Genomic DNA, 27,957 nt, shown 5'->3' on the forward strand with positions numbered 1-27,957 from the left:
TATCCCCTGTGTGCCTTGTCGACTCATTTTTTAAGAACGCGGCACACATTATGTTTTATCTTTTCCTCTCTTCCTACTTCTCACAATTATTCGCTTTACAATTAGAGGCAATCTCTCGTTGCTGAACTATCGATTATATTATTTAAGCCTTTGACGCCGCCTTGCATCCTTCATCCGCATTGTATCCTCCTGCATCGGCGCAGGATTATTCTCTGGAAATTAATGGAATCTCTGCGCTTGCGGCTGGATCTTCACGTCACATTTTGTTATTCTTCATACGTACTGCTCAATTCCGGCTTGGCTCGAAGTTGGTGATCGATCGGAATTCCCGGACTTCTCACGCGACTTCTATACACTCCGCCATTTCTATGTAACATAACTATGACATTTACGTATTGTGATCGTTATATACCAGTGATTCCTAACCAACAGTACACGCGTTCTTTATGGAACGACCTGGATTGCTAATTAATTGCTAATTAATTCTTGAAAAAAATAGAAAAACAATCGATTTAATTCTCCGTCGTCGCGTAATTCTTATCGACTAATCGATAAACTCTCTAAATTATTTCTTAAGAGGAGAGAATATATTCTGAAAGTCAAGTTAAGAACCACTGCATTAAAGAGTCTCTTTAGCATATATATAAAGTATCTTAGTAAAGTATCTTAGTAAAGTATCTTTAGTATCAGACCTACTAAAGATCTTTCATCTTCGAGACACAGTTTCACAAAACTTGACTCGATTTTTCTTTAACAAAGATCGAGGGCATCTTTATTTATTAATTTTCTGTTAGGTTAAATACATGAAAAATATGATCTTGCTGATGTTTCTAAAAATTTAGTTATAGAAATAGATTGAAAAATAATGTTTTTTGGACCGTCAAAATAATTTTGTAAAATGTACAAAACTGGAGTAGAATGTCAAAACTTTTTATTATCATAATTATCATTGCTTAAGTACTCTACATAATTATTGTAATGTCAATAATTTCAACAAAATTATTTTCAGATCTCTAGCTCAAATTTTTAGTTACTTCAGCAAAACCATTCTTTTTTCCGTGTATCTTTTCGTAATTATATATTTCTACAAAATCAAGTCTGGTAATTACAATAATTACAAGTACGTAAAATTTAAGTGTCTAAAAAGTCAAGAATAAGATTTTGTTGGCTGCTTAATATGATTTGAGAAACTTTCTACCTTTCCAGCCGCTTGTAATCTGAAAACTATATATATCGGTCCCTGCGCGCTTCTGCGATAGATTGACCGAGATTGATCAAAGCATCCGTAAATGAAGGACGTCTCGAATAGCTCCGGGAGGTAGGGAGTCTTCCCTATAATGCTTCCCGAATAATCGTTTCTCCTCTTTCTCGTCATGCGATGTCGTCACGCCGCGCCGAGTCGTCGCAGTCAAGGGCAATGCCGGTATAACGTGTGATTGAGAAATCACAAGGGAAACCTTCCCTGAACTCATTTTCGGGTCGCCGCGCCGATCGGATCTATCTTGCGCGCGCGGGCGCTCGATTGCTTGTTGATTACTTACTGCGCGAGAGTCGTATTACGTCAATGTAATACACGTCGAGGCCGAGCTGTTTGGATGCGCGAGAGATACTTTTGGTGTATCGCATGGTCGAAATTGATCAATTTTCCCCCCCGAGTTGTTATGGAACAACCGAGATCGTCCTCGTGTCACCGTTAAATGACAGTCGACTCGACGGAATTACGGTGTCCTATTTCAAATGTGAAATGCGATTATGTAAAATTATACGATTAAACGCCTCCCCCCGTTCGTAAATGACATTTGAGAATTGCCGGAGCGAAAGAAAATACTTGGGAGTTTCAAAGCGAATCAATCGACCGTCCGCGATATCCGATTTCGTCATTAGCGCCGGCGCGGCGCAGCCGTGCAGAGCAATCGCGTCGGGGAAAATTCTTCTTCATTTTAATAAATTGACAAGTAAATTGACTCGCGAAACAGGCTCGAACGAATTAGGACGTTTTCTTTAACTCGCGCGGTCATGATTTCCGTCTTTATATACGACTTACATATAAGACGTAGGCTAAAGACAATTCTAAGACGTAGTCGTTATACACGTTGCTTAATGTTTCATGGAGATCGCGTGACGAAATGAGGAACGTTGATGTCCACCGTGTTCGCTTTTATGCGACTCGTGTAACTTATCGGGATTCTTATCTCCGACTTGTTGATTTCTCGTTAACAACTATAAGATGTAAATACGTGGACGAATGCGTTAACAAAAAATTCGATAAACCTATATATATAGGTATACGTTGAGAAAGCGAAACACTTACACGCACGCACACACATATATGCACGCCGGTGTCGGCGATCAATAACATTCTCGGCGTTCTTTTGTGCTCCCATTTTTCCGAGATTGGACCTTATTATCTCGAGTAAATTTCCTCGTTCTACCTCGCGCAGTTGTCAAGGCGTATCGATCGGCTCGCGAAGACGCCGAGTGCGCGGACAATAATACAGATGTGTACCGAGAAGTCGAAGAGACGCGTAAGATCGATCTCTCTCGCTCTGGATTATATTTCGACGGCACAGATTGCAATTATCTGCCTGCCGACTCTGTCGTCATTCGTGGCCGAAGCTCCGCACGCGGCGAGCTCGTTTTCGACGTCATCCCTCGCGACGGCAACGGCTGATCGTGAATATTAAATCTGTTTCGCAGAAAGATGATACGCCAGATAATATATAGGCAGCCACTTACAATTAGAGTCACGGAAAGTCCGTTCGCATTCCGCGAAAGATTTCTGTGTGGGACCTTTCGCGCGCGCGAGATCGTGGATGAGCATATACGGCTCGATTGAGGCTTCGGCATGCAAACGACGGATTATATCGATTCAATAAAGACGACACTATTATTGCCCGATCGAATTCCGCGTATATTCATAGAATATTACTCGCCACTGCGACATTATGTCATCTCGCTGGGTATGCGAGTGTCAGGGTCGGACTTGACATCGCGGTGAGTTAGAGACGGCTTATCAGCGAACAAAAGAATATCCTCGTCAATAATTAACAGCGAAAAGTCTATTAAAGTACGCATAAAAGTTTTTGAAATTTATTTTAATAATTTATTTCTTTTCATCTAGATAATTACGTCTGATATTGCCGTGTACCTTGAAAGTATTCATCACCTTCTTCACTTTGTCAGCATTGTATCGTAATAAATTTAATGAAATAGAGTCGCGAGAAATTCTTGCACTTCAGATATTTGAATCCTAAATTAAAGTAATTTTAGACGGCGTAACACGTGCGCGCGCGCGCGCGAGAGAGAGAGAGAGAGGGAGAGAGAGAGAGAGAGAGAGAGAGAGAGAAACGCTCGCCGCAGTGTCTACGTCATTTACACGGATAACGATGCTATGTTAACGACTGTAGGCGATGACTTCATTTTCCGCCCACGCACTGCGATTCCAATTAGTATCTGACTATGCTGCCGCGACTTTACATATATGCGACCCCTAAATAAAGGGCCGATTTATGCCAATTATCTATACAGCTCTCTCCCCTTTGAGTGGCGGCTCTCTCACTTTGTACCCGCCCCTCTCCCCCGTCGTCGCGACGAAAATACATATATCACGCACCTGACCTGCACTAAAAATAGCGAGAGTAAGCGAGAAACCGCGTCTTCCTTCACCCGCGTTTCGTCCGCGTTATTTTGCAAATGTTGATAAATGAGATTTAGAGAAATACAAATGTCACGGCAGCTTCTGTGTCTCGATCGACGCGGTAAAATCCATCTATGCTAATTGCGAAATGTTTTTTTTCTCAAGAGATGTCACAGCGTGAATCCATCATTAACTGTATTAAATTAGATACGACATAAGAAGAGGAATGAGGTGCCGCATGCAACTTCCGCAGTACAAGTCGAGATACAGATAAATTCGTGTCGATAAAAAAAAACTATCTTGCAGGCAGAAGACAACATAATTAACTGTTTACACGCGAATAATTACTTGCAAGCGCGACGCGGGATAAAAATTCATTCACTCCGGAGACGTGCATTGCAAGAAAAAAAAAAGACTTATTGTTTGACTTCGTTCTCGTTTGACGTCGCCTCTGACGTCATGATCCAATATAGCCGCCCCGAGTGACGTGTCAGAAGCCTTAATATTCCGAAAAGACGGTCCTCTGTCCCTGATCGAAAGCGGGTCTCAATTTGGTCCTACATCGGCGAGTAAATGACGTGCAGTATCGACGCGAGCTCGGTGCATACGATGACGTGCGACCGTTTATTCTAACCGATCAGCAGATCGCTCTGTTCCGATAAGCCTCCGCGACACGCACGTCCGCCGATTTTTTTTCAGGTATCATTCGAGGATTTATTTGTTTGTGAAAAAGTAACACGACCCGAGTTTTCGATCCGCATCCGATTTCCATTGATATAGTAGAGAGTAAAATTTCCCTCGGAGATATTTGGAGACGAATTTCAGGTATTTGAGAAATTTCACGCGTAATCTTTTTCGAGGCCGCATGGCTCTCGCAAATGGAAGAGAATTAACGCATTTCACCTGCAATTTTTCTATTTTATCGATGTGAGAAAACAATAAAATTATAAACAATAGTCTGGAGAAGAGGCCAAATACGTGGAGATCCAGGTTCGATTCCTGGCTGAGAACATAAGGTGATATTTTTTTGCAATAATAAATTTCTTTACAGATTCATGGGGAGTAGATTCTTCTATAAATGCAAGTTAGCATTTATTTGGTGACGGGGAGGGGGGGGGGTAATTTATTAGATGCAAGTGAATATCAGTACACGGAAAGAACAATTTTGCTGAATCCAGATCTGAAAATAATTTTTGTTTAATAATCAAAATAATTTTGTGTAAAAGTCAAAATGACTGCTAAAATATCAAAACGTATTATAGCAATACTTATCAGTTTTAACATTCCAACAAATTATTTTGATAATTCAACAAAAAATTATTTTTAGATTTGTTTTTAGCAAAATTTTTAGATCTTTCAACAAAATCGTCCTTTCCGTGTATACTCATTAAATTGTTTAACAGCGTGATGATACGGTTCTATTTCAATCAAAGCTGCATTGAATCCGAAAGTGTAACGGCATGCAGTTCGTTGAAGCTAGAGTATGTAAAATCGCATAGTTATATGGAATATTAACTGACACCCGTATCTCGCTCGTCTTTGGCCTTTTATCCTGACTATTGTTTACAGTAACGAGCTAGTAATTTATTTAATAAAATTATATTTATTTATACAACATTTAAACGCGGCTTACGCTTATGTTTGCTTGTGAAAATATTATTTAGAGTAAACTTGGCGCGCGTTAATTTATTTTTTCGTCAGCAGAGAAATGTTATACTGAGAAATGTTATACTGAGAAATATTGTTGCTACTTTTTTTCCCTTGAGATTTGAAATTCTGTAATACCGGCATAATAGGTATTCATACAGAAATCTGCATAATCGCGTAAGATCTATTGAGGTTGTGAAGCGAGACCTCGCATAAATAGCCGCATCTTTGTGTCGCTGTATTATTTATTATTTTAAATAACGGAAGTATTATCGCGCGCGTCTCTCTCTCTGGTTATGCAAGTAAAATGCTTGTTGCAACGTCGAAGCGGTACGTTGATTTGCGTCAGAGATTTTTCCTTGCAATGTACTTCTTCTATTTTTTTTTCTTTCAACGTACATCTGCTTTAACGTCGTTGAATACGCGTGTTTGTATTTCTAGCTCTCTGATAGATGCGCGTACCTATTAACTTGCAACAATGTTTATTCTGCATTAAGAAATGAATATTACATTCTTTCTTCCGCAGAACGTATATGCAAAATTATTTGTCACCTTCGCGCGCGCATTTGCCTTCACGGAAAGAACAATTTTGCTGGGTCCAGATCTGAAAATAATTTTTGTTCAATAATCAAAATAATTTTGTGAGAAAGTCAAAATAATTGCTAAAATATCAAAATGTTTTAGAGAATGCTTATTATTTTTAACATCCCAACAAAATTCTTTGATGATTTAACAAGAATTAATTTTCAGATCTGTATTCAGTAAAATTTTTAGATCTTTCAACAAAATCGTTCTTTCCGTGCTTACAATTATTACAAAAAAAATACGTTTATTATTCAGGGATTTTTTTTTTGAGGGATCGATGTAGCACATCTTCTATTATTTGACAAATATATAAAATAAAAATTGAAATGCGTTGAAAATTAGAAAACTTCGATTAAAAAAATTCCTTTGTAGAATTCGTAAAAAATGCACTGGCAAAGGATGACGGGAACTTTCTTAATCGAGCACCTTGTACAGCCTGGGTTCTCGAAGTAATTACGTTTTACATAACTGTTTCTCGTTCTCTTCGAAGGAGAAGGAGAAAACCTTCATGGTTTCGAAGAATCCAAGCCGCGAGACGTCGGAAAACCTACCTTTGAGGAAATTCGCTAGAGACGAGGATCGTGGAAGCGATTATCTTATCGTTCGTTGCCTTCTGGAATTGTCGAGTCATTATCTTACGACGACGGACTTATTTTAGCTCTTTCGTTAATATTGTTCAATTCCGCGTTCTTTTCCTCCTTCTCTCTCTCATTTTGCTCCCCCCGCGGTGTTTCCCAGGTTCGACAATGTAAACAGTTTTATCATGTACAATCGGGCGCTACGGGTGGGTGTATGAATCATGAATGAATATAAAGCACCTTCGCGATTGTGTGCGTATACCGCGCTCGTATTACCGCTCCGACGTGTGTTGTATTACGACTGACATTATCTTCCAAGGTTGGACGCGCAGTTTACGGAAATGCATTCCACGTCCCTCGCGGGATTAAATCTGTGCGACGTGGTGATGCATATACGTGTGCTTTGAAATTTAAAGACAAACACCGAAAAAGCCAATCCCGAAAATGTTTACGCCATACGATAATTCGGACGAGATTCTATCTTGTTTTACAATAAATTTAATTAAAAATATAACTGTTTAATTGATAATGAATTGATAATTAATTGGTAATTATTATTTATATGTTATATACATACATACATATGTATACATTTATATAAATAGGTATATATCCGTATAATCACATTTTGTCCCTCGTAATAAAATAGATTTGGTTTCCTGATTCTACATGATGATTTGCACATAGTCGTAATGTATTAGTTATTTTTGCAGTCTATTATCGAGTGTCGTTATGGTCTATCATTTCATAGTCTGTTATTTTGTAATCTATCATTGAGATATCATTTCCTGCGGTGTGATGTTAAATATGAATACGTTAAGCCCGTGGAAACAGTCTACCATAATACAAAGACTTGATCTTGTTTGCTTTGTATTAAGATTTACCTACCTCTATTCGTGACATACTAATCATTTCCGTAGTTTCCGTAGTTTATTATTAACGGCGGGGGGAGAATTGCAAAAAACTCGAAACAAAACTATTTTATTATACTATACTCGATTAAAATTACTTTATACTATATGATTAATTCGGCCTCTTGTTCTCATGAATATATTTATATAACATTTTCAATATTTGAATTTTAAATATTTCTAGTCAAATTGCTCCGTTTTGGAGATATAGCGAATACAGTCTACATATATTTCTAATATAGTCTAATATAGTCTACATATATTTATTATACATATATATTTTATTTTAATCAAATTATTAAAATCCTTAATTCATCCTTAAAAAATATTTTTGATCTTGACTGACCTTCGGAGAAACAAGCTTTTATTCGCTATACAAAAATTCACGAAGAATGGAATTATTGAAGTCAATCGTGTGGCTTCCGGGAAGCACCTTTTGTTTTCCGCGCAAAAAAAAGAACGCGGACGTAGAATTTTCCCACACAGGCTCTGCGTGTCTCTCGGCGATATTCTCATCAGGCCGAGCTCACGACGCTCTGGCCGTTTATCTGATTCGTCCGGGTTTCCGACGGCGTCGTGTAGATTTTCGACGATAAGAGTGGTTTGTAATACGTGCGATTAGGTGAAGCTGCGCAAAGTGCTGCCCGACGACGGCGGCAGCGACGGCGACGGCGGTGGCGGCGGCAGCGGTGACGGCGGTTCCTCGCGGCGGCGGTTGTTCCTCGCCGCGGCGGCAGATTGCCTCGCCACTTCCGGCTATGCGTCGCGCAGGGGATATCGAAGGAGGCTTACACGTGCAAAAGGTACCGTCTCGTGCTGTAAACTAATCTTCGTGCTGTCATAACAACTAATCCAGCCAAAGCCGCGTCTGAACTAACCCACGCCCACTAACTTAATCTGTCTGATCTTCTTCCGTTGCCGCCTTCGCGAATCGTTTTGCGACGTAGAATCCTCTCTGCGAGCTCCGCGAAACGATTCCTCGGAAGCTTGTGCCCGAATTGAATCGATAGCGTGTTTCAGGAAGCGACGCTTTAAGCGCGCGATTCGCTAACAGCGAGCTGCCCTCAACTCTAAGCATGCGTATCGACGAATGTGCTCGGCGTATGTAAACACCGAGTGTTTAATTATTTGGAAATGGTTCGTGTACAAATAAGCGTGATATTAACGCGCGCGATACTTTCGCGCTGAAATCAATTCGCGATCTCGGCGCGTTTTTCATCGGCATTATATATAATCTTTGTGGGACACATTAAAATAGCGAAAACGAGATAAGGCGAGAGAGGTTTCGAGATAAAGCGAAAGCCCCGCGATGACGGCGGTTTATCGATTTCACCCGCGAGATGCGATATACATATATACATATATATACCTACAGTTATTTACTTCGCGAAATTTCAGTCGCGTCATCTGCGCATTCTCAGAGACGTTTACCGCACCGTTCTTTCCTAATCGCAGCCGCTGTATCTGCTTCGGAGTCGTTGCATCGCGCGCGAGGCTCTAGTGCGAGCAATTAACTTGATCCTCGCGAATTGGCCGCGCTTACACGAGGGATCGACCTCGCGTGGTTCACTTTGCATCGCTATCGCCACGTAAATATATATATCGCCTTTGCAAAACACGTCACTAACATCGCATGCGAAGGTATAATGGGTTAAGATAAGAACAAATTAAAAACGCACGTTGCAGCTCGGCGGGGGGAGGGAAGGCGGCTAACTGCGTCGTTAATCCGCCTGTAAAATTTGTCGTCTCACACACACGTATTTCGCAAATGTGACAAGCAGGTTTTATTTGAATTTCTCCAACGCAGCTCGTGATTAATAGGATGTACTGGATGTAGTAATAGGATGAATACGGGAAGACTTTGCACTGGAAAAAGGATCACCTGCATCGAGATACTCGCGCGTATACCGGATGACGTAAAATTACGTGCTCGAGGTGTGAATCGCGTATAATAATCGCATGTATAATATATTATCGCATATAAAGTCTGTATCAAACTACGCAGCTACCACGGCAGTATGAAATTGCAAATTGGAGCTTAGAATTCGACCGATCAAAATCAAGAACGAATTAAAATTAAATTCTGATTGATCAAATTCTAATCTTCAATTCGCAATTTAATATCAGCTTAACATGGAAACGAATGCGATCTGATTCCATATCGCGATACCGTTCGAAATGTTTTTATTTCAAGGCAACAGATGCCAAAGGACACATCAATGTTTATATCTTTGGATACACAGTGTCTAATGATTATCCCTTTTTCGTTTGAATATCTTCGACGACTTTGAAAACGATGATCTTTTTCGAGACATTAATAGTAACATAAACCACAAAATTTCAGACGTTTTTAAGGACCAGGACTCCTAAAACGTATATACGCTAACAGACAACGGTATTTTAGTCTTCAATTAACTTCGACTAAAGTTCAGCAGGTAAATCCTCACGGATCCAAATTTATCGAAGCGTTAAATATTGAAAATGAGAAAACTGCGAAGAGAGGCGGCGTTTGATCAAATTTTCATCAAATTAAAAAAAAAATCGTCTCTGAGGTAATCGACGTTCTCGTGGACGAGAGTAGTTTCGACGTGTATCCATTTTCTCGTCAGCTGTGTACACACGCACGTGTACACGGCGCCGTCGTAAGCGCGATTTAAACCGCCGGTATTTCGTGCAGCTCTTCCACCGACGATCTCCTTTCCGCCGCGGCAGTTTCGCGCGGCGTACGCCACGGTTGTCATCGCGAGGCACACGTACGCGATCGCGCTACGATTATCGATCGCGAGGCACACACGATCTCTACGAGAATCTCGTAGATATGGGACACGCATCGACGGACAAATCCGCCGAGACGGCTGATAAACCTCTCGACGACGTCGCCGGCGGCGGTCCGGAGCCGCCGCCGGCTCGCGAGGAAGGTGACGCTTTACAATTGGATCAGTCGTCCGTCGTCGCGATCGCGCACGAACTCGCGTTTTCCTTCGGCACGAGGAAATTTTTCAGGTCGCCGGAGAGGCATCTAGGTGAGTGCTCGCGAAGAGTCAATCGCGCAACCCCGCGAAAGGGAGGAGCATATCGTGCTCGCCGATATCGATTTTTTTCGTGCACGAGCTTATTTTAACATAAAGTGAGAATTTTTTAAATACATTATTCGCTCTTGTGATAATTTTAACACAGCCTTAAATTTGTTTTGTTATACATTTGCAATACGGCGCTTGGCATACATAAGGTATAATTCGCGAAAACAGGATTAATAGGCACCGGAAACCCTTCTCCCTCGGAGCAGCGGGAAGATAAATTGTTGGTTTCTTGTGATAAATTGACAGTACAATTGGGACTTTCCCCAAACGAGTGTATGCTTTAATCCTTTTAGTAAATGCCGCGTAAAGAGATGCTGAAATGCGTCTCTTTATCTCATTGTTCAGCGTAATGTATACAATACTGAATACCGCATGAAAAGGTCTCTATTTCTGAATCGCGCGCGACGCTGTGTTCTCCCGCACGATCGATCTCGCGTGTGCTCGTGCCGTAAAGTGCGAAACGTAATTAAAATGCCACGATGTAATTAACGAATTAAACTATCGTTATGACATGGACAGGAGCTGTACAATACAACGAAAAACTGGCGACGGTGTTAAGTCAAGTATGGCGCTTTTTAGTGCCCGACATCATTTAAGAAATCGTTTAAAACGATACGCGATGTAACATTTCGCTCGGGTGACTTTTTTCTCTTTTGTCAAAATTATAATTTATAACAATTAAATCGAAGGTATGTGATAACTAGAGCTTCGCGCGTAGAGAGGATCTTTGTATCCTCATATATAGCTTTTAATTCGCGTAAAATTCATTTGATACGACCGCGATAATGAAATCGTGACGATCAAGCCTTGGAAGTGTAATTAATCATGAAATTGTATATATTTAATTAACTGCATGTCTATACATTTCAACGTGTACTCGTAGCATTTATAACATTACCACGTATTAGAGAATGTGCTGTCAAATTGCCTGTGCCATATCTGTCGCTATAAATCTCAATCGACTTTATCATCGTTATATCTCAAAGCTTTTGATGCCTCTCTGAACCGCCGCCTGCTAGATTCTGTGAAATCTAATTAATAATTCTGGGTCACCGAAGTTTAATTAGCAATCCACAGCGTCGGTACATGAGACTTGATAGCTGCTTCTATCCTTTCATTTCTCTGTTTTCGTTATTTCGAACGTTATTTACAATTTCTTATCTAGTTGTAAGACATCGGTTAAATGATATCACGAATATCTTCATATTTTCCACGAAAGGTACATGTATATACATATATTATAATGAAGAGAAGAAAAGCGTAAAAAATTAAGAGCTCATATTCTAATCGCGTTTTTCTGAGTTACCTAAAACAATGGAATATTAATTTTGTACCAAAATAATCGGTAAAAGGTGACTATAATGACTAGAAGACTAATTAGGATCGAACGACACGCTTTATCGAAGATCTCGGAATAGCGGTAGATCTTTCTGCAAAATCAAAGGAGATATCCCGAGGCGGCGTTCGAAAACTCCAATTGCGGAGCGTCGTGCACGTAAACACACAGGATTTGGCGTATCTTTTGCAGTGCTGAGGATGCTGACGCCGAGGCGAGCGGGGCCGGTGGGCCCCGAGGAAATCGGGGACGGACCCGGTGACAAGGGCGCGAGCGGCGGGGCGAGCGGCTCAGTCACCCCGGGCGGCTCCTACGAGAACGGCGACAACTCGAAGGAGTTCATGTCGACCGGAAGGACCGGCAGGAGGAACGCGCTACCGGACATCCTCGGCCGACACGCCGAGACCGGCCTGTCCGACCTATCGGATCGTTTCGAGGAAATGTCCACCCACACAGGTGTCAATCCGTCTTATTCCGTTGCCGCTCGAAATATGGGGAAACTGTAAATAATAAATCGAGTAAAGAAAGTTTTTTTTTTTGTTTATCCTGTCTCGTTCTCGGGACCGTTTTAGTGTGCACGTGTTTGCGCTCGACTGATTTATTCACCGGAATGTTACAAAGCAAAGCTTCTCGCGTATCGTATTCTTTTATTCTGGAGGAAGAAACATTAAGGGTTGTCTAACATGAGAGTAGTAAGTCGTAAGCCGTAAAAAATTCAATCACACCAATCATAGTCGAATATGAGAAGAATACTCGACTATGATTGGTCAATTTTTTACAGCTTACGACTTACTACTCGCACTGTAGATGGACCCTTATTGTTTCCCTTCTGGTGTTATATTTTCGATGGCCGCGTGCAATCTTTTGTCCTTTCGAAGGGGAAGCTGGATCACTTATTAAGACCTCGTATATTGCAGATCATTCTACCAACAGCGGACAGGATCCGAGCATACCGAGCACGTCGAAGCAGCACGGCTGACATGCCCGTGAGGCTTCGTAGCGGATCTGGCTATCGCGACACTGGGCCTTCCCATTACCGACGACGACGACGACGACGACGACGACGATGACGACGACGAAAGCGCGATTTCGCGACGGAAGAGCACGTTTTTGTGAACGAAGTTCCTCTCGAACGCTCTCTTTGGCTCACGTTATTGGATAGAATGTATCGATGAACGACTTGACGCGCGTAAACGAATCGTCGTCTACGCATCGACGCCTGCTACGGCATGTTAGAAAATATTTGACGGGAGGCTGACAGAGAGCTCGGGCTCGAAGGGAATCGAAGGGAAAATGGAAGGTTTCACTCGCAGGAAATCGTATAAAATCGTAAATTGTAAGGTTTGCTCTTGACTTTGCAGGTAAACTTTGCAAATTATGGATTTTATCTCGTTTGTACAATGAATTTTTCGAATAGCACTCAAAGGGGAACCAATGATTTTATGCCGTTAAGGTAAGATCTGATCCGCGACTCGAATAAAGAGGTACCAACGGAATTGCAGACAATTTCGTCAGACAGAAAGTCCAAGTAGCTTGCGCGGAATGTTAGACTCATGCACGTTTATCTCGAAATTAAAAGTGAGTTGTACTTTGACTCACGGCCAGTGAACGAAAGCAGATAAATAAATGCTGAATTATCTATAATTTCACACTTTTATTTCCTCTTCTTTTTGAAATGCGAGTCAAAGATGAAATGTGAAGAATGTCTTTTCAGCATTTTCTACGTTAAATAATTGACAATTTTATCATATTATTCACATATTACTGTCTACTCTGTTAGAATTAAAGCAGAATTCCGTATTAAAACTGGCAAAGTAAATATTGAAGCAGCTAAATTTGCTAAATGTGATATGATATTTGGCTCGACTCTGGCTTAGTTAATAACTATGCTATTTAAAAAATACGGCGGTTATGTATGCATGTGTGTGTATATGTTTGTGCATGCGATACGTATTTTTAATAAAATTTCTACAAAAGCCCTTTTCATTTTATATTATGCGACTATTAATTAAAATATTATAAAAAGAGGAGCCAATGGGGAAAAAATACGTGCCACCAAGAAGAACTCGTTAAACCAATGTAGAATTTTCCACTTTGTGCTGTTGTTAAATTTTACAAGTTTTGCCCTACATGTGGATAGCGGGGAGAACTAATTGTAACGCTTTTAATATTCAAGAGCGACAATGATATTAATGCACAGTGTATTCGTGATAAATACGAGTATTAATTAAATCGTATGTCGTAGAATTACTGCATCCCTCCTAAAAATTGCGTACTTTGTGACGTCGCTGCTGCAACATACATAATATATAACAGAGAGAGTGTCCTGGTATCTCTCTCTCTCTCGTTGAATCCTTAACTCCAGCCCCCGCAGTTTCAAATTCATCGATCAATGCAACCAGCATTTAGGTTGCGGCAAGAAACAACGGCCTTGTACGAGATTTTTTTTTTCGCCAACGAAATGTCAACACGCCGCCGAGGAATCTGTCTAATTGTAAGTCTAAGTCAGATTTAATGCGGCCGAAACTCTACACGCGCTCCCGACGAGAGACGTTTTCGCTCGGCTTTTTTTTCTGCCGAAAAAATACATTTCGCCTAGCTCAGGCTCGTAGTCCATATTTAATTTATTAATAAATTTCGCTGTTGATTTCTACGGCTGTCGCGGTGAGAAAATGTTTAGAGAGCGAGCCTTATCAACACGGTTTCGAGGAAAACGCGCTAACCGGATATACGTCGGGCGAAAATTAACTCGAAAGTTTTACGGTCGTAATTTCTCCTTTAAACATTTACCGTGGAAAAACGTAAATCGCGTTCGCGACATTTGAATTACGCGATGCAGTATCACGGCGTAATTTTATTAAACGCCGCGCGTTTACCCAGCTCGCTCTCTCTCTCTCCCCGTCACCAGTTGCGATTAACTCTTCTCATTAACGTTGTAACGTTAACGTTGTAGCAACGGTAAATGCGCGAACACACCGGGAGAGTGTACATCATTTTTAGCGGCCGAAACGCGCGTTAGATGTTCGTACAGATGGAATCACAGGCGGTTACAATAGCGTGTAATAGCGAATGTGTACATATACATATATATATACATATAGATTACCCGAGGGGACGACTACTGTTCACTTGGATCGCGAGCTTGTCCTGGATTTTCACGAACATGCGTATATGAAGCATAGTTAGTTAAGTTAATCAATAAGGTATGTTTAATGTACGATTAAGTCTGTATATATAGGCACGTAATCGCGCGCACGTCCGTATTCTTAATACGTATTACGCTGAATACGAGGTCGTTCGCGACGTTCGTCTCAGGCGCGTTTGCGTTTCTTTTTTTTTTTGCTGGGCAAACGAAAGTTAATATTAGGATTTAGGGACTTGGCGTGAAGTGTGCGGCGAGAATATGGATCACGTTCCCCGCGTGACATAGACAAACATTTTTTTCTTCTTTGGACTCGCGTGTCCCTCTTCGAGGGGCATTCATCTTTGGCGAATTTTAAGGCTTCTGCCTAGTCAGTTACGAACCTCGCGTTGACGATGACGACATTACATCGCGGTAGAAATTAGAAGCTTGTTTGTCGTACGTGCTAGGCCCGTTCTCTACAGTCTATAATACGTCACATTTCGGTGTTACAAGTCGTAAACCGTAATAATTCTACAAAATATGTTGTATGTGACTTACCGTGAAAAGTTTTGACGACGAATTTTGTCTTGCGTTATTGCCATTTCGTTATTATTTGCTTGATTGTGAAAATGTGACTTGTCCCGTACTTGTACCAAAGTCGTAAAAATGAATGGAAACTAAAATTATTATTGATTTTTATACATAAAAGCATATTTTCCATTCCTTTCAACAGTTGTCAAATCGCGAGTTTTCTTGCCTGAATACACTCCAAATCCAAGTGTGTAAATCTGTAGTAACTTTCGCATTTATATTTTTACACATTTTATCTGTGTTTTACACAGCTAAATGCATATTTTTACACGGTTAATTTTACAATAATATGTGTGAGCGTGTAAAAAATATGCATTTAACTGTGCAAAACACAGATAAAATGTGTAAAAATATAACACGCGTATAAATGCGTAAAATGTGACTACAGATCTACACTTGGATTTGGAAGCCTATAATAGGCTTCACTTTACGTGTCTTTTACGACTATTTACTGACTGCGTCAGAGGGGAAAAGGATAGTTTTCATCCATTTTAACAAGTTTTTTTTAAAGCGATTCCATTTTTTTATTTCATCCAAATTCTCTTTATTTAAAAATGGGACGCAAGAAACTTTTGTGTCATTTCTTCGTTTATGACGTGACGATTTCAATGTAGCCGCGGTGGCTGGGCAGGAGCCTTAAGGGAGACGGAAGGAGACGTTCGTATATATAGCTTAGCAATCTGTATTACGACGCAAAATGCTCTGGGCGATAAAAATTGAGACGAGTTTGTTTGTATCTGCACCGATAATATTCGAGAGAGGGGGGGGGGGAGCTTAAGTTCGCTCCCTCTATTTCATTGTCAGCCGTATTATCCGGGGTATACCAGACCTCTCGCTAAGACTTCTTCGCCGAAATATTCCGCGGAGAACATGTGTGATAAGCAACGATAAATGATCTCTAATCAAATTCGTGTTGCGCTATCTAATCGTTCGATGCTTGTAATTTAAGAATCGATCGCGCGCTTTCGAGCGACGGCGGGAGGGCGGGAGGGGGATCCCGAGAGCATCGATAATGTGTTTTTCACCGGCGTACCTGCTTTTCGTAGTCAATAACGATAATCGCGCTCCGACCGGAGATAATAACGGTCGACGGTTGTAAACGGGTGTTTGTACGATAAAGGAGGAAAAAAAAAGCGGAATTGAAACAGACCCGATCCACTCGAACGATAGCCGCGGCGACGTCCGCGATTAGTATATATTTCGACGCAAATGATTTCCGAGCACGTCGCCGATCCGGGGCCGCGATAGGACGGCGTGATCGCGCCCACGCAATCCACGCGCCCCGGATAACGCGTATACTGTACGATACCGCTGCAATTATTGTTAAAAAATAATAAGGGGATCGATCCGCGGCGCGGCGGAGCGGCGGTCGAGTTTATCCCCCCCATGGCCTTTGTGCGTGAGCGCCAGATATTTTCTGCGAGGAAACTCGCGGCGTGCGGAAAAGATCCGACACACACGATTGTAAAACGGATGTACGTTACTTCTCTACCCGTGGGAACACAATACAAATTCTGATTCGTAAACGTGTGCAGACTCCTTACGTCGCAGCCCGTACCATCCCCTCCCAGTCCCTGTATAACGCGCGGAAGGTATTTTCTCGTCTCGCGGGATTGCGTACACTCGAGCGTTGGTTGAAATGAGCTCCTGTAGTACCTCGGTGAGGACGAAATTAAAGGTGCCTTTTAGTCGTTATTTGAAATCTAAAATATCATAAAAACAAATGAGAAGATAAGGCTCTCAAGTATCCACTGAGATAAAGCTATTATTAGATTTGGCAACAGATCGCTTAGTCAATTATTTTTTCATGCTTATTTATTGTCATTTACTTATACCGTATATATATATATATATATATATATATATATATAATACTTCTCATAAAAATTCTTTTCTATATAAAAAAAATTTCCTTTTAAAGTGCGACAAAATATAATCTATTTATTTGATGGCAGATTGCTCATGGTTATCTGTCATCTCATTTATTACTGCACTATTACGTTTTACCGGTATAAAAATACTTCCCATAAAATTTATTTTACACAAGAGAATTTCTTTTTGTAAAAAGTCCGATGTGGGATATAAAATCGAAGAAGAGACGGCACCATGTCGTAAACGTGGTATGAATACAATTCCAAACGTATCAATCTAAATTGAAATTGTATTACGATGTAAAGAACGGTACTTCTGTAGTTGTGGATAAAAAATTTCTGAAGACAGATGCTCTCCGAGGAGACAGAAATTAGATAATTTTTTTTTTCCCTCCCAAGGTGCGTATCCGATGAACGGCGCAACGACGCGCGGACGACGTTTTAAGTGCGGCGGTGACGACGGTCGACGTTATCGCGAGATGCTCCCCCCCTCCCTCCTCCCTCTCGAAAGCGACGGCTGTTAAACGGCGCGGCGAGGTGGTCTTCGCGGTAAGCGCGAATCTATCGGCTCTCTCGCGTGAACAATATACGCAAGGAAGATAATAAAGGGAGGATATATATATTAAAGTAGGCCGCGGTCTGCGGGACGAACCGCAGCATGCGCTTGCATGCGGAAAGTATGCGCGCATACTGTGCCACGCATCGGGGAAACGGTGGGCAGGTGTGGCGGGACAATGGGAAAATTCCGTTTGCACAGCTTGTCAGGAAGACGAGACGCCGTCCACGTGGCGCGTCGTCCGGGAAAATGCCCGTGAGAGGATTGGACAAAGACGGGCACCGTCGTCACCGTTGCATAAGCGTCTGTAAGCGCGCGCGAGAAGGCGCAAGAGAAAGAGAGAGGGGGGAGGGAGAGAAAGAGAGGGAGAGAGAGAGAGTACCGGAGTGACCTATTTCAGTGATGAGAGCTCGGCGTCCTCTGTAAAATGTAACAGCGAATTACCGTCGATACGCGGCTGCTGTTTCCGCACTTTTAAATGTCACCGCATAAAATACATGCTCCAAAAAAAAAGAAGAAAAATAAAATGGAATCTGCTCGCATGTCGAGGAATCTGTTTCGCATAAATAAAGTGCTCATTATCATATCGAGCTTAAATCTCCAGCTTACTTTAATTTTTATGTGAGTCGTCATATTGATGTATTTCTTTCGTTCTTTTTTGTTGATACAGTTAGTCGAATTAACATCGTAGTTTTAATTATTAATTCTCAGCAATCGTGATTCAAATAAAAAAAGAGAAAGGAAAAACAAAAAAAAGGAAAGAATCAATTGTACCGAAGAATTTTGCTCCGAATTATTAAAATTTTATCATTTCGAGCTTGAATTTCCATCTATTTTTTTATTTATATTCACGCGAATCGTCATATTAATGTCTCTTTCCTTTTTTATTAATCCATTTAGGCAAAATCGTAGTTTTAATTCTCAGCAACCGTGATGCAAATAAAAAAAAAGAAGAAAGGAAAAAGCAGAAAAAAAGAATCTCAATCGTGCCATTCGTGCCAAAGAATTTGCTTCGCATAATTAAAGTTCTATCATATTGAGCTTGAATTTCCAGCTATTATTTATTTTTAGAGATCGTTATATTGATATGTCTCTTTTTTTGTTGTTTCATTTACTCGTAAATGAATTAATAAAATTGTTGTAATTATTAATTTTCAGCAAAAAATGTGTAACATTTTTTATTAATTATATTCTCGAATCGTAAAACAATCACATCTAATGGTGCGAAACGTAACAATTTTGTCGGCAGAGAGATTTTGCTAGATATGCAGTTGTTTAGATATGCAGAGATTTCAAGACCACGGCCGACATTTGCGCGTTGACATCGAGCGCTTATCAGTTTCGCGAGCCCCGACAGGTGCATCCTTGAGATAGGCGAGAGTGAAAGGTATGATGGATGCACACTCTCATTTGATGCATATAACCGGTCGTCAGAGGCGTTGAGTAAACAGCGCAAAAAAACTCGCGTTTTCCACGTGCACGTCTAATCCTGAGGGTTGACGTTTTCCACGAAGCGGCTATCATCGTCCGTCGTAGTTTTTACTCAACACTCGAGGCTGACGAGGCTTAATACGATTACTCGACTTTACTTGCGCCTCGCGTATAGGTATTCGCAGATTCAACACCCTGATTCATCTGTAACTTTTTTTCTATTTTATTCCAGTGTAAATTGGAATATACAAATACAACAAGAATTTTCATCTGCCGAACTTATTATCGTTAAAAATCTCCAAATTTTTCCTCGGAAAAATCTTACGTCGAAGAACATTCGTATACGACGAAATCGAAAGTGTACACGTGAATTAAATACTCCACTTGTGTTCAATTTTGAGAGGGAGGATTTTGCTACACGTATAACGCGAATCGTATATAAGCGGTAGGTTGAGTACCCCCTTTGTCATACGCGCGACAAGGCGGACGCGTGTCAGGTGTGTCAAATCGCGCCGCATACACAGGTGAGCGAGAACCGCGTTACAACCGTGCGGCACTGTTGGAGGCTGTTATTTCTCCGGCCTATGCAAGCAAAGATTACACGCGGGATAGAGACAATAAGCGCATAAGTTATAGGGGTACCCACCACCACGGCTGTCAGTGCACGTCCGAACGCGGCAGGCGACATTGTTTTGCGTCTCGCGCCTCACATTGTCTTACCCTCTCTCTCTCTCTTTCTCTCTCTTTCTTTATTGCGTACTAAAGCCTTTCAGCTATGTATATCTTGCTTCGTAAAAAAAACATGTAAAATACAATTAGAGATCGACAAAATTCTATTCTGTAAATTAACGTCGCGCTCGCAAATAATCTGTCATTCTTGTGCAAAATACCAAAAGAATTTATAATCATGCACTTCTTTTTCTAATTATTTCTAAACTTTTCTGAACACTAATTCTCGATTTTATGCGGTGTCTTTAATTCCGAATCATTATAATGAGAGGACTAATTATTTTTAACTTTTTTCTCTAGACTGAGAATTTGATTTTATAAAACGGATTTAACTGTCAATTCTTTTCAATTCTACCCTTTGCATTTTGTAAAAAATATACGAGAAAACTTCTGTCTTTCAATCGCTTTTTACGATACGTGATTCCATCTTCGATTTATTTCTTTGGTTTTTGCCAATATTTTTCAATCATTTTTCATTTATCATAGTTGTTAAATGTATTTTCAATTAGATTACATGTAGTAGCTTATTTGTGTAGAATTTCATGTAGAAATGTGTGCCGACTTGACTTTAGGACGCAAAAAAGCTCTGACAGAACCGTGCGATGTCCACCATTAGGAAAATTTTAACACGGTAACGGAGATGAATGAGAATACAAAAGGTGTCCATAGCATGCTTTATTCTCAGTGGACCGCTGGAAAAGAGTCTCGACATCCTATCATGATTAATGTTCGGTAAGTAGCACAAATTATATACATATCGCGAATTTCGCGATATGTTTCTGCTGCTACAAGAAGTAGTCTTTACGTTAATGTCGAAAAAAAAGTAGTGTCAGTTTAAGTTAGTTATTTTATATCGGTAGAATATCATAAGCAAGAGAAACTACGATTTATCGCTCAACGTTCGGGCACGACACGAGCGCGACATTTGATCCGGATACTTTTATTTAACGTTTAGTTGAAGATGAGATACTCGACCGATTTAATTTAATCTCTTTAAATGGGGCAAACTAACGAAACTCCCAGGCACGGTCGAGAGAAAACCTGGCTAACGAGCACTCTGCATAATAAAAATCGATTTATCAATTACGATTCGCAAATAAACGCCCTTTCTCCAACAAAGACAACTGTGTGTAAACATTTCAATTTAATGATCCTAGCACCCTCGGATAATAGTCGTGCAATTCACGAAACCCACACATTTGAAATTAATCGCGACTGATCTTTTTTCTTTCTACATGAGCAACACACAGTTACTTTAAAATTGAAGAAATATCAGATTACTGATATTTCTTAAATTTTACTTACTGGACGTCACAGATGTGCGTTTCGCGCGCGCTATTTGGCCTTTTACTTTTCGCTTTTTAAAAATAAATTGCAGTGATAATCTTTCATAAAGTATTATTAATTCCGCGATGAAATAAGCGCGGCTAGAAAACCAATAGGCATCGCGGAAAGGCGACATGAATAAACTTCTATATACCTATATGCGAATAATCGACTTTACAGGAACATTGTGTTGTATAGATTTTATTATTGTCGTTCTTTGTCATATTATTATAACATTCATATTTTGTTGTGTATTAGATACTATTATGTGTGTTAGATATGTTACTCTATATAATCATAAACGGAAAAATAATAAATGCCGCGCGATGGAAATTGTCCCGAGTTATTACACGAGTCTTGCGTGCCAAGGTTTTCTCGCATTGGCTTGTTGATTGTCTTTTATACCTGAGAGCTTAGAATGATCGACATTGTACGACGACTAATTATTTAAACGATCGTATCGCAACTACATGTGAACTTGCACTACATCCTTCTATGAAAAGTTTATTCGGTACACGTTGCAATTTTTTATTCCGCATAACATGCAAAACAACGTAATAATATTAAATATTTTTCTACTTAATATAGTTAAATATTTTTCAAAAATAGAAGAATTTGTCTCTGTTACATAAATATATTTTAATAAATATATTTTATAATATTCATGAATAACGTGAGAATTTGAAAAAGTTCGGCAGCGAGTTTGTATCTGAAATTTTGAAATTAACAAGTAAATTAAACAGTTCAATTTGTATAGCTAACTTTTCTCCTAAAAACAATTGCAAGAACTAGAAACAACAATATTTGAATTCTCTTGCTATCTTTGAAACCGTCAAAGAGAAAGGTAAATAAGAATTATTTATTTTTTTGCGTTCGATAAATATACGAGTAGCATGATAATGATTTGATGGAGGACTCGATTCTCTGAAATTCGTGAGAATTACGGCGAATTATATTTAATTATTTTCCAATGTCGTACGCGACGATGACGTCAGTGATTCGCCTCTCGGTGGCGCGTATTACTCCCTCTCCGTTCAACGGGGCGCGAGTTTCTCGCGCTTCGTTGTCGAGGACGAGGCCTCCAGCAGCCCCGAGTTTCCACTGGCTGTCCGAAGTGGACATTTATTGAACCTGCGATGTTTATAAAACTCCCTTCGCGGCCCTGCCACCTCGCCGTATGATAAAGTTCAGAAATAACGAGTTCTATCTTCTGTCCGTCATGCGATCGTGTTCTGTGCGCACCGTAAGCCGTGGCGTGCCTCATACAAGGTGCGTTTCCGAGTGATAAAGTTCCGTCGGAGAAGGAGGGAAAAAAATCGTGCTCGATTAACGGTGCAAAATGGGTGTTAAGCGAAGGCAGCAAACTACAAGGGAGAGGGAGCAATAAACCCATGTTCTAAGCGTGTATGCGTAAACGGAGGAAATTAATTAATTAAATGCTAATTGGCTCATATTTTTTACTTGTCGAGGAATGCCTTAATATCGAAGAGATCCCGAATACAAATTGTCTCGATTTCTTTGCATCCAAAAAGTCGAATAACAAATCTTTAACGTCTGTATATTTTATGAGTATATACGTTGAAAATGTGGCGGTCGATAAAGCACTTTCTGATTCAATAGCAAAAGGAGAAATGCGTATTTCATTCTTATCCCGTCAAACGCATCCCGTTTTTAAAGATGCAGCCGACTGTATCGAATTGAGAATTATTCGATTAGATGATTTGGCAAGCAGCGCGCGACGGGAATCGTGGCGGACGTGTTAGATTCCATCAGAGTAAGAGGAATTGTTTTCAGATCGCCCAAGAGTAGCTTGCGTAACAGCAGGTTCGACCCCATGAAGACCGACGTGGTGGTGCCCGAAAGTAAGTCCGGCCTCGACCCCAAAAAATATCAAAAATATAAAAATTTGCAAATTAATTCGATCACATCGTCTGTCACGGCTTTTCAGTGCTCGCACCCGTCGTGCCTCCGTCGGACACCTTCAATCCTTCCACCGATAGCCTGCACGCGGCCATGAGACCGATCATCGTGCTGGCCCAATGTTTCTCCATGCTTCCGGTGTGTGGTATCTATAAGCCGGACGCCTCGTACCTTCGGTAGGCGGAAATGAACGATTTTACGGTTCGAGTCGTTTATCACGAGTTCAATTCGCGCTCCTTCGATTTTTTGTTTTGTTTAACATCTCTCTCCTTTCCGATCGGAGTTCTCACGTGCGCGTCACGAATCTCTCTGTCCCGCAGATTTACATGGCGCAGCCCGAAAATCTTGTACGCGGCGATCGCTTTCCTGGGGGTGCTCGCCATGACGATCGCCAACCTCGTGCGTCTGTTGACCTCGGGGATAAATTCCACGAAAATGAGTAAGTCGGTATATCCTTGCTAACGGATTGGATTTGAGGAGCCCGCTGGTCCACCGCGGTTTCTAAGCGCGATACTTATGTCAAATACCAGCGACTTTCGTTTTCTACGCCACGGCACTGGTGACCGCCGTCCTGTTCGTTCGGCTGGCGATGCAGTGGCCTTGCCTGGCGTTAACCTGGGAGAAACTGGAACGTGAATTCACCTCGAGACATCGGCGGATTTCGAAGACCACTCTCGCAACTCGTTTCAAAATTGTAACCGCCGTTGTCATGTTGCTCGCATTAGGTGAGTGCTGATCGTGACAAATGAAATAAAGATTACGTGGGCGCGCGCTCTTTCTCTCTCTCTCTCTCTCTCTCTCTCTCTCTCTCTCTCTCACTTTCTGTTACGCATTTTATTTTCAACGGAAGTCTTATTTGAGCTAACTTCTTTGTTGAAGGTAATCACACTAACGTGGCCTAGTTTATCTTATTAATAAATTACGTTTAATTAACCTAGTTATACTTTAACTATTTCTGTTTTTTGTATGTCAGTGTTGTATGTTAATACATAGATGCAGTGTATATGTCGAAATTGCGCATAAAGAATGTGAATTTATATTAAATATTTTTACAGTGGAACACAGTGCCGCTGTGCTTTCTGCGTATCTCAGTGCGGTAGAATGCGCAGAATTTCGCGGTGACCCGGACATTGCCGGTACTTATTTCAAATTGCAATTTCCTCAGGTAGTACTTCAGATATGCTTGATTTATAATTTTACCGTATTTTAGAATCAAATCTATATAAACGTTAAAAACGCGTTGTCTCTCCTTTTCTCTATAAATAAAAAAAAACAATTTTTGAGAGCTAGATGATGCTTGTGCTTACGTTATCGCTGAATTAACGTATAATATCATGATTAATCGGCAATTTTATACAGATCTTCGCAAAAATGCCGTACATTCTCTGGAAGGGGATCGTGGTTGAAACTATAAATATCCTCAGCACATTCTCGTGGAACTTCGTCGATCTGTTTCTTATTCTTGTCAGCATAGCTTTGGCGGACCAGTTCAGACAGCTGAACAGTCGTCTTTTTTCGATACGGGGAAAGGTACAGTGCAATCTGTTATAAGATATTTGATACCTTCTCCCGTAAGAACTTTTTTATCCTTCCATGCACGTATTTGTGCCCTCTACTCAAATTGTTGTCTATTTTTAATTGTCAATCCAATTCTTGCAATAATGATGAGTCGAGAAAAAAAAATTGTTGATTACGACGTGAAAATCTTGGCTTCTACTAACAACTCGCCGCTGTCATCTCGTTGTTAAGGCGATGCCGGAGTGGTGGTGGGCCGAAGCCAGGAGTGACTATAATCACTTGGCGACTCTTACGCGCAGAGTGGACTCTCACATCTCGTGCATCGTGCTTCTGTCCTTCGCTACCGACTTGTACTTCATCTGTATTCAATTGCTGTTTTCCTTCAAGTATATTACATCTAACACTTTAATATTTTGTAACAATTTTTCTCTAAATTGTACATTGAGTAGAGACTAGTATAAAAATTTTTCGTTTGCTCATAAATATATTTAATATGTGTAGATTAATATTCACGGTATTGTAAATTCTGTGCGAATTAGCACAAAACTTTGTTCTAACGTAAGATAGTTTTATGATGTATTATGTCGAAAGTTACATCGTGGAGAGTATCTATAGGAAAAAGTAGAATGCCGTAAAATTGTTCACGAATTTTTTAAGCAGTCCAATACGCGGCATCGTGCGGAAAATCTACTTTTGCTACTCCTTCGGCTTTCTGTTGGCGAGAACGATGGCGGTGTCCCTGTACGCGGCTTCCGTTCACGACGAGTCCCGTCTGCCGGCACCGATTTTGTACAGCGTCTCCGGTTCCAGTTACAGCAACGAGGTTTGTATTCCGAGAGAAATATTATTATGCGATTCGGATCGATTAATTTCCGTGACACACGACAATTCGAGAGAGAGAAAGCTCTAAGTAAAAATCTAATAACTTTCAACATGTATCTTCTTCATGCGTTATTAATAAATTAGAAACTTTTTATTAAAGAAAAGTTTCCTCTCTTGTGATCAAGAAACTTGCAAAGGTTTATAACTTGCGGAAGATTATATACGGCGTCGGTTATGAGAAAAAAAATAACACTATTTATACATAAGATTATTATATTAATTTTCTCGATCGCTCTCTTTCATTTACACGTAAGTTCGCACATAAATTTGCACACAACGTTGCGCAGGTCTCAAGATTCTTGACGCAAGTAACCACGGATAATGTAAGCCTGACAGGAATGAAATTCTTCTCCGTGACGAGAGGCCTCGTGTTAACCGTAAGTACGACAGTTCAAGCAAGCTATAAATATAGCTTAATTATTCAACTGAAAAGCCAACTTATCGCGTTGCGAAGTACTGTTAATTATTTGCTTCCTTCCTCAATTATTTTTGCATGCCACAGGTACGTGTCTATTATATCTTTTAAAAAAATTTTGAAAATATATGTATTCGCTACAATAGTTTTCATATTTAATTTAACTAAACAATGAAAGAGCTATCGTTTGACATTAAAACGAGATTTATATTAGTTTTTATTAATTTATATTAATTTTAAATAATATAAATCCTCTCTCCGATTACGAATGATGATTTAGGTTGCTGGGACTATCGTGACTTATGAACTGGTTTTGGTACAGTTTAACTCCTTCCAGCAGGTGGACCAGTCGAATATAACGAACGCTTGCGAGGTGAAGTAGAGAGCTTTCGAAAAGATTTTTAAGGATTTTAAACATCTATACCTGCTTCTGCATCTGTAAAAATCACACGAGTTTTGAAATAGAGTTTATCGTGTAAATACAAATATTCTGCGCTCTTATACACCATTTTACACACTTTTTTACTCATTTATTCTGGCTCTCTTACACTACTTTTAACAGTCACGAAATTTGACGAAATTAGTCCACCGTTTCTCTGTTTGCCTGTTTCACGAACAACAAGGTTTGACTTTTGTTAAATCATATGCTTTGCGTACAAAAAATGTTTACAGTTTGGTAGTTGTTGCGATATAACTGCAGACTGTTTATTTTGAAATGTACCGATCTGTTTCATTTTTACACGCCCGTACACCTATATCTATATATATCACTACATCATCTATATCACTATATTGACATTACAAATCGCACAATTCTATTATAATAAATGCTATCATTAAATAAATTTTAAACTGCATTTCATACATTGTTGCATTTTATTATGACAATTTTCTGATTCTTCCCCTCCTTTGCAATCAATTTCCTCCTTGCTTTTTATATAATAATTTAGATCTTCCTCTTTAATATGAATATAATTTATAGTTTTTATATTTCGTTATATTTTATATAGTACAATAAAATTTTCGCTAGATTCCAGTCTTCTGTTTTCGCATTACCTATGGTAATTTTTCTGTAATTTTACTTCAGATAAGTAGGTATGCGAATTATGTTATAATAAATAAAGTTTTCTTAAATGTAATACTATTTTTATTTTCTTTATAATATCTCTTTCTCTCCCTCCCTCTCTCTCTCTCTCTCTCTCTCTCTCTCTCTCTCTCTCTCTCTCTCTTGATATATCCCAGAGTGCTGAATAAATGATGCTTTTTTCTCTCTCTCTCTCTTTCTCTAATATATTCCTTTCTCATTTTTTAAATATTATTTTATTTCTTACTTTATTTTTTGTTTTAGTCCTGATTTGATTAATCCGATATATACTCTGAACTCTCTGAAGGAAAGCGAAAAGGACGTTTCATCAGCATTGATGATCTAATATTGTTACAAGACAATATATAATATATACTGCACTTGTACATTTAAACGCGGACAACACACCGCCATCCACAGGAATGGATTAAAGGGCACATAATCTATTTTATTTGTTATGATTTATATTGCAATACTTCTGTAAACATTACCTGTAAACGATAAAAGCTGTTATGTAAATATAAAAAAATTATATTATTTAAATATAAGAATATTGTACAAAGCAAATATTATTATTATTTTTTAATTACATTTACGTAGAAATAGTAGTCAGAGATTGAAAGATTTTATTAAAACCCGCAAAACATATATCTTTAACTTATCTAAATGTATAAATATAAAGATAACGAATAATATATTTATACAATTATGAAAGTTTACGAAATTACCAAAAATA

General features: G+C 39.8%; 2 protein-coding genes across 6 annotated transcripts in view; both read left to right on the plus strand.

Moving 5' to 3' along the window:
- The window catches only part of LOC105451315 (one cut domain family member 3-like), a 15,502-nt gene extending 1,768 nt beyond the window's left edge, over positions 1-13,734 (plus strand). Inside the window, exons 2-4 of the mRNA XM_011691683.1 lie at positions 7,981-8,161; positions 11,967-12,230; positions 12,692-13,734. Coding sequence (XP_011689985.1) covers positions 7,981-8,161; positions 11,967-12,230; positions 12,692-12,753 — 507 coding nt within the window. The 3' untranslated portion in view covers positions 12,754-13,734. The remainder of the gene's footprint in view (positions 1-7,980; positions 8,162-11,966; positions 12,231-12,691) is intronic.
- Positions 13,735-19,100: 5,366 nt separating this feature from the next.
- On the plus strand, positions 19,101-27,776 carry LOC105451230 (gustatory receptor for sugar taste 64f-like). Of its 5 annotated transcripts, none has more exons than XM_011691562.1 (12): positions 19,101-19,303; positions 20,649-20,808; positions 23,197-23,264; positions 23,351-23,498; positions 23,643-23,761; positions 23,853-24,047; positions 24,378-24,487; positions 24,682-24,852; positions 25,072-25,226; positions 25,498-25,663; positions 26,010-26,099; positions 26,418-26,999. In XM_011691562.1, exons 2-12 carry the CDS (start codon positions 20,717-20,719, stop codon positions 26,517-26,519), a joined length of 1,416 nt encoding a protein of 471 aa, XP_011689864.1. In that variant the 5' UTR covers positions 19,101-19,303; positions 20,649-20,716; the 3' UTR covers positions 26,520-26,999. The 5 variants fall into 5 exon arrangements, with proteins under 5 accessions (XP_011689864.1, XP_011689866.1, XP_011689862.1 ...); XM_011691564.1 differs by lacking the exon at positions 19,101-19,303 and adding an exon at positions 27,486-27,776 and having other exon boundaries at positions 19,801-20,808; positions 26,418-26,510; XM_011691560.1 differs by lacking the exon at positions 19,101-19,303 and having other exon boundaries at positions 19,801-20,808.
- The last annotated feature ends 181 nt before the right edge of the window (positions 27,777-27,957 follow it).

Source organism: Wasmannia auropunctata, unplaced genomic scaffold, assembly GCF_000956235.1.
Source record: "Wasmannia auropunctata unplaced genomic scaffold, wasmannia.A_1.0 LD336053.1, whole genome shotgun sequence".
Classification (NCBI taxonomy): Eukaryota; Metazoa; Arthropoda; class Insecta; order Hymenoptera; family Formicidae; genus Wasmannia; species Wasmannia auropunctata.